The following is a 12,500-nucleotide window of genomic DNA, read 5'->3' on the forward strand; positions in this document are numbered from 1 at the left end:
ATCTATCTATGTGTGTGTGTGTGTGTGTGTGTGTGTGTGTGTGTGTGTGTGTGTGTGTGTGTGTGTGTGTGTGTGTGTGTGTGTGTGTGTGTGTGTGTGTGTGTGTGTGTGTGTGTGTGTGTGTGTACGTATGCACACCCACATACGGACATACACACACTCAAGGACATATACACACATACATTCATAACAACGTAAAAAAATAAAGTAAAAATCACCGACCGCATCACAATATCCGAACTTGAACTATTGCTTAGAAAAACGGTCAGCCAATGATCAGTGATCCGATACCTGTTTCTTCCGGGCACTAGATGACGTGGAGTTAGTGATCCGCGATGGCCTGAAATTTGAATGGACAACTCCAGGTTATCCCAATGACTACGGGGATGGCACCAACATGACACTCACCGTCAGGGTAAGATGATTTTGAATATAGCTGAGTCATGAGTAAAGGCCTTCATCTATCGACTGAGTAATAATTCATCGATTTTCATTACAGTTTCCCGAAAAACAATCGCTATACATTGCTACTATGATTTTCAATGGCCCGGCCCGCATTGCAGGGGACACTTGTGAATACGACTACCTACTATACACCTCCCGTGGCAAAGAGCTGCGGTCAGTAACGATACTGCAATAGATGAATTCTGGTATACGTTTCACGCTCCAAATCAGCACAATGATACATACATGTAATCGCTTTCAGACCAACGCCTTTTCCACCCTCAGATACTGCTCGGATTTCAGCAACACGACGATAATAGAGCCGGAATTTAATGGTTCTTCGAGAAACTTCACGCTGCAGTTCGTGTCCTCGGCCGCAGACAATGCTACGGACATTGGCTTTAACATGACTCTGTCGGGTATGCTAGCCAAAGGAATGTTTGATATAGCTGAGATATTTGAGTATATTTGCATTGTATTTCCTTTTCTTTGAAATTTGTTTACTCCCGAGATAACGTACGAATTGAAAATATAAATAACCAATACAGAGGTGATAACATGTCAATATCATAATGTAATGTTGATGTTCTGTTCGCAGCATTCGACGTTTCCATAAAGCCGTTCCCTGATGCAAAATACTAAAGCAAGACGATAAATATCGGATATCGTACTGCTAATAATATTGGAAAGATTTAGAGGATTATGGGGATGATTAACATAGATTATTATTATTAGTAGTAATATTATTACGATTACTATTATTATAGTGATAGCAATAATAATAATTATTATTATTGCCGTTAATGTTATTCATTATTATTCTTATTATTATCATTATTATCATTATTATTATCGTTATCATTATTGTTGTTATTATTATCATTTTTATCATTACAGCTATTATTGTTATTACTATTATTATGATGATCATTATCATTTCTGTTGTTGTTATCATTATGATCATTGCAACTATCATTATTATCACTGTTATTATCGCTGCAATTATTGTCATTATTGTTATTATTACTATTATTATTATTATCAATTGTCGACTATCAATATAATTATTTGTAGTAGTATCATTATCAAAATTATGATCATTACTAATATTATAGTTACTGTTTTTATTATATTTATTGTTATCATCAAAATCAGAATCAATATTACTATTATCAGCACAAATATTGATAACATGGCCATTCTTACAATCAATGGATTTATGATTAACATGCTCCACTACTGATTTTTGATTTCATTGTTGCACTTGTTCCCTCTGCGTCAAATATTATTTCTAAGGCTAGATAGATAGATAGATAGATAGGTAGATAGATAGATATTCATTCTCGATAAGATGTGTGCCGCGTTCTGTTAATTAAGCAATACAAGGAATGAATTAATCATTGGATAATTTTTTTTTTTTGGTTTGTTTTACTCTTTCACAATTAAAATGGTTAACACCCACATGTTATTCAAAGAGAGAGGGTGAGTATAAGAATGATGGTGATAAACCTCCTATATGGATGAATACTGGTGGGCAGTAGTGAGAGAGAAAGAGAGAGAGAGAGAGAGAGAGAGAGAGAGAGAGAGAGAGAGAGAGAGAGAGAGAGAGAGAGAGAGAGAGAGAGAGAGAGAGAGAGAGAGAAAGCGAGAGAAGGAGAGAGAGAGTGTCAGCATTTTGTGTCGAGCAGGGTGCGCATGGGAAGAGACTCCCAGATGAGCCGTTCAGGTCAGCCCGTCTTGAGATCAAGGATAAGGATAAGTCCAATATGCGAAGCTGAGCCTCGCCCGGCCTGTGCCGACAAATGTCGACTCGATCAACGTGTGTCAGCAAGTGCTGACGCGACAGAGCTTAGTCCTTACCCACCGCGGTGCCCAGCCACAGCAGTAACTTCCGGGCGACAATTGCAACTTCTCGCGCCTGGGCGAGGGGTCGGCGGACACGTTACCACTGTACTTGAGATGGAATGTGCTGTAGCTTTCAAGAGTGGGTCGCAAGTCCCTAGCGTTGGAGACGTGGGAAGGTAATCTTTGTTCCTCAGATGGCAAACTGGGGGGGGGAGGGGTTGTATGATATGATAAAAATATATCACATTACAATGACAGTGTCAATTCAAATATTTGCATTATTTTTCTTTTCATTTATTTTTTCAATAATTCACTGTCCAACGATAGACAGAGGAACATGCTTAGGGAAACAATCGCAATAGTCCGCGAGGACTTGCTTAAGCTGCAATTGCCTCAGATAGCAGGAGATGAAAATCTACAAGAGATAAGCATTGTGCAGAACTACAAGGAAGCAAAAGGTGTTGCAGTCCGCCAGAACTTGTCTTGAACGACGAGCTTCCTTGGGAAAAAATGCAACGATGCAGAGTTCAGTAGTGTGCAGTGCAATAGTGCATGCAGTATACGGCTGACTAATAGTAAATGTTCTATCTCATTTCACTGAAATTGTCTATCACACGTCACCAACAGCAATTCGAGGCAAAACGATAATGAAAACTGGTAATGCAGTCCTCATACTTGAGGAGCGACTCATTACATCGAATATGCTTCCTCAAGACAACATTTGCACAATAAAAGGTAATGCAAGACAAGAATACACGATTGGCGCAAGTCGATTATCTCGGAAACAGTACGCATGTAATTCTTGTACAATTAGCGGGTTTCTGCGGGACGATGTGCGCATGTGGCTGCGTGAGTGGTGAGGAGACGAGTTTTAGTGAATCGGTGAGTTATGAAATGAGTGTCAGGGTATAACACAATAGAAAATAGAACGCTGATAGATATTTTGTTAGTCATTAGTAATTTGTCAAAGTAAAAGCGAGAGTAAAAAAAAGAAAGAATGGAGTGAGGGTTGGAATGAATAAGCTGAGGGGATGAGGAGTGGGTGGACAGGAGGCTCAGGGAAGGATGGGGTGGGTAAAAGAGGTATGGGTGAGGATGGGGGGGAGGGTCTGGTAAGTAGGCGAGGGTGGGATTGAGCTCAGTGAACATAATCACAGATCTGACTGCGAAATCATACAAAATGGTACTTTAATTAGTACGTAAAATGAATGAAACGGTGACTGGTCTGTTGCAGAACAGACTAAGGCGCACAGCAACGCGTGTACAGGTGAAATAGCCAGTCTTGAATTTTGTAGACAAGGGGGTTAGTTGAGGGTATGGATTTTATGAGTTTCGAGAGTCAACAACAACAACAACAAAATAGTGAAAGAGGAGGAAGAGAGAGTATATATGTTTTAAGGCGAAGAGGACTGCATATAATTATGTAGTGAGAAAACTAGATTCAGGAGGTAGAGGGTATTTAAATGTGTAGGTTGGGAAGATGACTGCAAAACCTGCTTCGAATGTGGTTTTGGAGCCATCAGTGAAAACATGCGTACTTGAGGAGTGAATAGGAATATGGTTAAGAAAGTGAGTGAGGAAAACAGAGGGAGGTATATCTGACTTTGGTGGGTCAGGATATACCGAGGAGCAAATTTGGGGCTAAGGTTTAAGTCACGGAGGAACTAAATTGACAGAGAAGGGCAGAGGTTGGAAAATTGGAAAGGGGAGTATTCATGCAGACGATGAAAGGAGTTGGTAAACGGGGAGATGAGGTAAAAGTAAAAATTAGGGATTGACGAATAGTTAATTTGGTGGAGGAGTGTTGGTGAAAGCGTCCAAATCATCTGAGAGAGAGAGAAGGGTAAAGCGTCGAGAAAGAGATAGTATGCCTGATTCAGCGTACAGGCTCTCAATTGGGGAGGAGCGGAATGCTCCTAATGCTAATCGGAGACCATTATAGTGAATTGTATCTAAATGATTAAGGTGTGGCAGAAGCAGATGAGTATACATGGTATCCATAATCAAAAGTAGAGAGAATCAAGGTTGTGTGAAGATAGAGGAGAGTTTTACGGTCTGACCCCCATGATATGTGGGGCAGAGTTTATAGGATTCGAAGACGTCTTTGAGCTTTTTCTTTAATGGAGAGAATATGGTCTCGAAAGGATAGTCTGGAGTCGAAGATAACTCCAAGGAACTTTTCCGAAAGGCAGTATTGTAAAGGAGTGGCGTATAAGAAGAGAGAGGTTGGGGTTTTGCACGTTTGCGTGAGAAGAGGATGGAATAGGATTTGGTGGTGGAGGAACGAGAGCCATGATTTGTAGCCCAGAAAGATGCTGATTATATTGCTTACTGGAGGATTTGCTGGAGAGATTTTATGGATGGACCGGAGGCATAGATGATTAGGTCATCAATGTAAAGTGATGATCGGGTACCTGGTGGTAATACTGATATAAAGTTATTCACAGCTATAAGAAATAAGGTAGTGCTGAGAACACTGCCTTGTGGGACGCCTTCGATCTGAGGATAAGAGAATGAAGTGGAAGAAGCAATTTTGACTTTGAAGGTGCAATTGGAAAGGAAGGATTATATAAAGACCCATGTTTCCGCGTATGCATAGGAGAGCATAGAGAGGGATGAAAAAGATTGAGTACACATGTCAAAATGTGTGGGACGGTCAGAGTTAAGGGTAATGAGGTCGGTTGTGGACAGGAAATAATCTAGGGATCTACCACGACAGGTTGTGATGGTATCACCCCAAAGAGTGTGACGGCAGTTGAAATTGCCTGTTGTAGTTGAGAGTAAGGTTTTGGAAGCGTTAAAGTCAATAGTAATAAAGATGGAAAACTAACCGGAAATAACTGTAATCCATCGTTGGAGAAAAATACAAAGAACAGTGCAAGGAATGATGATTTGGATAGAGTATCTAGTGTACAGAGTTTTTTGGTGAATTAGTTTTGAGGATTGTGTGCCAGAGTGAGGGGATGATACGAATTGGAAATTTGGAATTGGTACTGGGAGATGTGTCATGAAGGTTTCTTGTAGACAGATGATGGATGGGTTGTAGGTATATATGTCTTTGGGAACGGTAACGAATGTTCCATTGAAGTAAAGCCATGATTAATCGAAGGGTAATAGCGATAGGTATGACTGTTTTAATAATAGGGGATTAGGTATCTGAGGGTTGAGGTAAAGGATCAGGAGTAGTGTCCTAGGGTTCAATAGGAAATTGGGGTCTGGGGGAGGGTATTGCAATAGAAGAGATTCACGTGTATCCAGGGGTGGGTGGGGGTGGGAAGGATAGTAGGGAAGGATAGCTTTTTTTTTTTGGGGGGGGAGGGGGGCGGGGTATTGGTTTAGGTGGTTGAGAAGATAAGGTTTGTGTAGACAGATGAGGTTTTGGAGGGGGGTGGCTTGGGTGGTTGAGAGGATGAGGTATGTTGGGAAGGGGTAGGGGTAGGGGTAGTAGGGATTGGGGTAGTAGGGGTAGGGGGAGTTGGGATTGGTGTAGTAGGGTTAGGGGGGATGGACATCTGCAGTCACTCTGATTGTAGGTCGAATGGGGATAGAGGTATTAAGAGGGTGATTGAGAGAGACGGTCATTTTCTTGGATTATGTTCAGGGAAAGAAGGATTTTTGGTTTAGGCAAGGGTGGGGGGGGGGTGGAAGAGGGGTTGGGGGATGTCAGGCGGAGGAGTATGGATTTCGGCAGTCACTTTGAAGGCATCTGGAATCTAGGTAGAGAAATTGATGGATGGCTGAGTGGGAGGAACTTTCTCTTGTGTCATACATAGAAAGTTTCTAATGTCTTCAAGTGTTTCTGGAGGGGAGTTGGGTAGGGATGTTTGGGAAATGAAGGATCTTTTATGAGGGGGTGAAGAGTGGGTAGGCATTTGAGGATATGAAAATGTAGTTGAAGGTGTGTATGAGGTAGGTGAAGATGGGGTTAGGCGTTTAGTTTGTCTACTGCGGTGTGTGGGGAGTTGAGGAGTAGGTAAAAGGGGGTTGTGGATATTTGAGTATCTGGATATAGGATGGAAAATGGGTTTGATTTGGAGATAGGGGTAGATGTGGTAGAGTGAGGAGTAGGAGGAAGATGTATTGTTGAGGATGCAGAGATAGTTTGGGTAGAGGGGTGGGAGGGGAGAGGGGTAGAGTCTTGGATAGTATTGGAGTATGGTCTGATCGAGAAACTTCGTTTGCATGCTTCTTGTCTGGCTTCTCGTAGGGTAAGGCCGAGTTTGTATCTGAGAACTGCTACTTCTGATTCAAATTTGTAGGTAGGGCAACTCCTATAAAATATACTGTGTGGGCTACTAAAATTGCCATGTGTACGAAATTTTGCGGGGCAGTTTGCGCGGCCGTGACCAGGTTGTGCACATAGAGGGCATCTAGCTGAGGAGCGACAGTGCTTTGTAGGGTGGCCAAAACGCCAGCATTTCTGGCATTGCCGGGGAGGGGGTCGATAAGGTCTGACCTGGTATGATTCTCCACCGATATAGACCTTAAAGGGAAGATCATGTCTACGGAAGGTAATCTTGGCAATAATAGTGTGGAACTTTCGGCGACCTCTCTGAGGGATTGTGTAACACTCCACTGATGTTGCATCATAGTCTGTAAGTAAGTTTAGCAGTTTTTCACAATATGACTATTCCCTATTATACGTAAAGTATTTATTTGGGGGAAGGGAAACTTCCTGTACAAGTATTAAGGGAGGAGTGGGGTTGTACAGGAATAGGTTTACCAGTGAGGTCAACCAGGTTAGATATTGCACGGAATTGAACCTCAGATTCAACTGTGACAAGGCGTGAACGATCAGGACGGATGCGGAAAGGGATCTTGCCTATTTGTTTTTGAAGGCATTTTTGGAAAAGTCGGTATTGTCAGAGTTCTGGGCTGTAGAGGGAATCACAAAAAATCTATCCCATTTGGCTGGGCCAAACAGTATTCAAAAGAGTTGTAGAGGTGGGAATTGTAGAAGGACGAGGTCGAGAGGCGGAGGGTGTGGCAGGAAGAGATTTAGTGATGTGTTGGGGGGGGGCAATGAGGTTGAAGAGTTGTTATAAGGGAGGGGGTGTAGAAAAAGGAGGTATTTGAATAGATGGTGTCAAGGACATTGGGGTTGAGAAAGGGGTGTTATTTGGAGGTTTAGTTATTTGGGTAGATGGTTCAGGGTGGGTTAGGTTGATGGTAGGTGTCGCTGGGGGAGTAGAATCAGTGGTCGGAGCTGTGGTCACAGGGGAGTCAGGGGTCGGTAAATAATTGGGGTCAGAACTAGGGAGGTTATCTGATAAAGGGGCAAGCTTAAATGCCTCTAACAGAGGTGCAAAATCTTCATTACTGGCCATGAGAAGCCTGAAATAAGTGGGGAGAATTAACAGTCCATCCCTCAGGGTCCCCGTGAGGGATAAGGATTAGACAACTACCAAGGGAATACCATGCCCGTGGTTCCCTGAGGCCGTACATGACTCACGAAGTCAGCCTTTCATCCTTTCAACACGGATCTCACATTTCAGGAATTGGCTAGAGGAAAGGATAGGGAAAGTAAGGGAAAAAATAAAAGATAGAGGGATAAAGTCCATGCAAAATTAGTTGAGTCGGGGGCCGTGGCCCAAGGTAGGGATCATCCCTAGCGTCATTACTAGAGTAGGGAGTATGAGAGAAACCTTGTCGACGTGCTTCCTGTCTGGCTTCGCGTAGAGTGAAGCCATTTTTGAGAGTTGCTACCACAGACAGCCTCTATAAAGTACATTATGGGGGCCGTCGCTGTTAGCACATGTGCGTGTTTGTGCAGAGCAGTTTGACCGGTTATGACCGGGTTGGGCACATATGGGGTATCGGTCTGTGGAGCGGCAGTGTTTGGCAGAATGTCCAAAGCGCCAACAGTTTTGATATTAACGGGGAGGAGGTTGATATGGACGAACAGGGAGAGATTGTCCACCAATGTAGATACGAAAGGGAAGGCCATGTGTACGGAAAGTAATATTGGCAATGTTCGTCGTTTTCTTTCGATGACTGTGAGGAGGAGGGAAAATTCGGAAATCAAGCGAAGTGCAATAATTACTGAAATATATATGGAGAGAGTGAAGGGTCGCTTTTGTTCCTGTTGAGTTATTGATGCGAGGAATATTTTTGACCTGCCTTAAGAAATAAGTATATTTCGAAAATCATCATGGAATCTTATCACATTGTTTTATTTCAATTCCTTATCATATTTTCTATATAAAAATTCTTAAACATTGTTGGAACTGACTTTTCATATTAATATTCGTCAGACGGAAATATCCTTCATTTGCATTATCCCAGAACCGTATATTAATTAATATATGGCTTTTCATTATCCCAAGCAGCTGCTTAGGATAATGCGGCTATTTAGATAATGGTAAACTTTTGATATCTTATTTGGAAAAGAGAATAATACTCATGACAATATTTCATACGCCATTTCATTTTCTAAAGGTTTACAATCAATTCATTGTTCGCTGGGAAATGCCCAATCTGCCCCGGTCTTAAGACTGTCACCTAATAATTTGACACTAAATGATATGTTAATCCGATGAGTTTCGCAGCACCTACATTCTATATATCCTACAAACACTATATTAATGCACCGCTGCACACATTCACTGCATTTCATTTACTTCATATATTTTCACCAACAGTTTTGGAAACAATATAATGAATTAGGTTTACTGACAATGCGCTTTAAATTGATTTTTATCTTAAACTTTAAACTGATCTAATCAATATAAATACTTTTTTTGTACATGTACGTGATTGATATAATCAATATAAATATTATAAGTATATTATTGCGAGGGGCGGAGACAGGTAGCCCATCACACCCAAGCTGACCCTAACCAAACCGTGTTTCGCGATTCATGAATGCGACTGGAGGTCGTGGTTCGTAGGAGGCACCCAAACGAAATAAAAGGAATTCACGGGAATCAATACCTAAACCTTTACACCCAAACGAAATAAAAGAATTCACGGGAATCAATACCTAAACCTTTATACCCAATTACCCTCGAAGTTTTGTTGCTAAAACCATATATCAATGTTTGGTGTGTGAGAGAGAGAGAGAGAGTGGGACTGAAATATAGCAGATCGCTCTCCTCGCTTTACCTAGCGAATCCAGATCATCCCCTTCTCTTTCCCCCATTCCTAACTATGCCCTGGGGCCGGATTCTCAAACGCGTTAAGGCGCCGTATCTCCTTAAGGCGCCTTAACTTACGGCCTGCGATCTTACGGCCCATGCACAGAGGAAGGGGCCCGCCATATTGGTGCGAGTTAAGGCGCCCTCGGTTAAGGCAGGGGGAGAGCAGCCTTAGCGAGTTACGGCGAAGCGTAACTGACATTTTTCAACCCTAGAACAATTAATACATTACAATTTGTATTTTACTCAATTACGGTGTCATTAGGTGTACATAAACTAATTGTGGAATCCTAGATAAGGCAACAAGTGTAGTATTCCAACATAACTGTGATTTGCTTTTCCCGATAGATGCAACCACACACCGTTTTTGGGGTGAATAGAATTCTATGATAGCTTTCGTCGTGCTTCGAGCTAATCTAGCGCTCATTTCCTTCGCAAACGAAGCGTAACTACGATATCGGTCCCGATAGCTGGGGAGGGCATGATACATATCAGTTAATTTGAGGGGTAAGTTCGAGAAACATCATTAGAATACTACAAAGCATAGTATATTGATACATCTCTTTCGCCACGTGATGACCTATTCCATATCTGTTTGGTTCTACTGAGTGTCTATGTTCACATCACGTTCACGCTCGAATCTAATTGGCTCACATGATTTCCCTTGCCTACGTCATCCGCTACAAATCCGTCTGATTTTCCGTCAATCTTAACGACTTTTTGTCATTTGTCGCGGCATTGGAGGCGTAAGCTTACTGCGGCTCCTGGATATTGTGCATTTTATACCCTCTGTAACCGTTATTATCAATTTGCGCAGAAAATGGTAGAGGCAAATTCTTAAAATGATGTGTTGTACCACTGGGTAAGCTGAGATTCTTTAATTTTGGTGTGGGGTTACATTTTCAATAATACCAATTTTGTTGAAAAAATTTATCATGCCACGGACTGGACACAGCGTTGTGTTTACGAAATCAGCTGATTGGCATTTACGGCTTGTGATTGGTCAAGATACCCCAAGAGCCGCCTGAAACGGCCGCTGTGATTGACCACCGAAGATCCGACGCCTGAAGTGATTTGCGGCTCTGCGGGATTTCAGGCAGGGATAAGGCGGCTTAAAAACGTTTGTGCATACGAAGCTAAGTCCGAGATACGGCGCCTTTGACGGGCCTTAACTTAGGTCGCCGCAGGACGGTTAAGGCCCCCAGCGGCCTTAACTTAAGGCTCTTTTGAGAATCCGGCCCCAGGTTGTTTGAAGGTGGGCCACCTTTCGGGGCAAGAAGGGCAAGATCTCTCGCTTTTGTTGTTGGGTGTACTGATTTCACGTCTTGGTCTTTGAGGCAGCCGAGTAAGTATTCTCCACAATCTGACCAATCTTTGGTATCGACTGGGCAGTTTGCTGGGGGGATAGAGACAGTTCCGGTACAAGTATTAAGAGTTGGATGAGGTTCTGCATGAATGGGGTTGCCAGAGAGATGTTAGCTTTGTTAATGCTATAGTTTGTTTCAGATGTGACTGTTACGAGACGAGAGCGATCGCGTCGGGTACGGAAGGGGATTCTGCCTACTTGTTTTTGGAGGCATTATTAAAAGAGAAGAGGGTTGCCTGAGTAAGGAGCTGCAGAAGGGATCACGAAAAATCAGTCCCATTTATCTGGGCTACATAGAGTATTAAGATATTTGTAGGGTTGGTGGTGGTAAACGGTCGGGGACGTGTGCAAGAGGGAGTATTGTTGAGGGGGGTAGTATTACGGAGAGATGGAAAATAAGGTTGTAGGGTAGTAATAAGGGATGATGGGGTGTTTCATGAAAAAAGTTGTAGTAGAGGTGATGAAGTTGAGGAAATTGAGAGAGTAGGAAAATCTTCTGTAGATTGAGTCTCGGTTTGGGTAGGTAATGCACTAGTAGACATTGCGGAGTGGGTAGTAGTTGTAGTGTTCTGAGTCGTGGTCAAAGGAGAGCCTGGGGTCGGGGAGCCGGAAGAGTTTGTATTGGTGGGGCTATTTGATAAAGGCTCATTGCCCCTAATAAGGGTATTACGTCTTCATTACTGGCCATGGGAAGTCTTGACACCTCAGGGTCCCCTTGAGGGGTAAGGGCTAGACATCTACAACAGGGGAATGCCGTGCCCATGGTTCCCGCAGGCCGTTCAGGACTGGCACAAAGTCATTCTCTCAACACGGCTCTTCCACCTTAGGAAGTAGATAGTAGAAGGGGTTGGGGAAGGGATGGGCACAGAAGAGCTGGAGGGAGAAAAGACCATGCAAAATTAGTTGAGGTGAGGGCTGAGGCCAAAGGTGGGGAATATCCCTGCATTGGGTCTCACTCCCCGCCTCCTAATCCCCCCCTCCCACGACGATAACGGGCCAGGGGTTGGGGGAGGGGAGAGAGAAGGCCGTGCAAAATTAGTGGAGTTGAGGGTTGAAGGTCAAAATAGGGGTGAACCCTGGCACTGGGCCTCAGCCTCCATCTCCGTCTCCTAAGCCCTCCTCCACATTTGGCACCAATGGACAAGGGGTCGGAGGGAGGGAGGGAGAGAAACAAAGGGGAGGGGACTGGTTAAAATATAAGTGCTAGACATCTAAGGTCATATAGCACTATAGGAAGATATATTAAAGGAGGGGTGAAGGGTGATAGTTGCTATGCGTCAACTATCTAAGGGGAGGTGATAACTGGAGAAACAGAGGATGAGGAAAAAATACATAATACAACTCCTAACTCATAAACAAGGATATGTTGTAATAATTTCCACTCATTGATTCCACTTTTTTATAAATGAAATTTCACAAAATAAAATGGTAAGGAAAGGTTTCTTCGACATAAACAGCACCGATCAATCATAAATGAATTCCATGGCAATTTCCAGCATTCACACCAATATATACACAAGACATAAAATGTACATTACCCTAAACTTTTTATTCTTTATAAATCTCCTTAGCTTAAGAAGAGAACTGTTAGGATACAGGATAGAAGTTTGGATTTATATACAGGAAATTCAGTCTGACTATGAACATCTTTAAATATTATCCAAGATAGAGATAGAGAAATTTGACATTTCCAATTGCCATGTGCGAAA

At 42.7% G+C, this 12,500-nt stretch overlaps 2 protein-coding genes across 2 annotated transcripts in view; one reads left to right on the forward strand and one right to left on the reverse strand.

Moving 5' to 3' along the window:
* Positions 1-311: 311 nt before the first annotated feature.
* Positions 312-1,654, forward strand: LOC113802364 (uncharacterized; the record flags this gene model as incomplete). The annotated part of the gene is given in 4 exon segments (XM_027352927.2): positions 312-415; positions 500-618; positions 730-863; positions 1,043-1,654. Coding segments are annotated over 4 exon segments (401 nt in total), but the record flags the coding sequence as incomplete, so codon positions are not given.
* A 10,522-nt stretch (positions 1,655-12,176) lies between these two features.
* Positions 12,177-12,500, reverse strand: part of LOC138867601 (general vesicular transport factor p115-like) — a gene marked incomplete at its 5' end in the record, with an annotated part of 1,982 nt that continues 1,658 nt past the window's right edge. Inside the window, 1 exon segment of the mRNA XM_070143924.1 lies at positions 12,177-12,500. This exon segment is cut by the window's right edge and continues 749 nt beyond it.

The sequence above is a fragment of the Penaeus vannamei genome, chromosome 31 (genome assembly GCF_042767895.1).
Source record: "Penaeus vannamei isolate JL-2024 chromosome 31, ASM4276789v1, whole genome shotgun sequence".
Classification (NCBI taxonomy): Eukaryota; Metazoa; Arthropoda; class Malacostraca; order Decapoda; family Penaeidae; genus Penaeus; species Penaeus vannamei.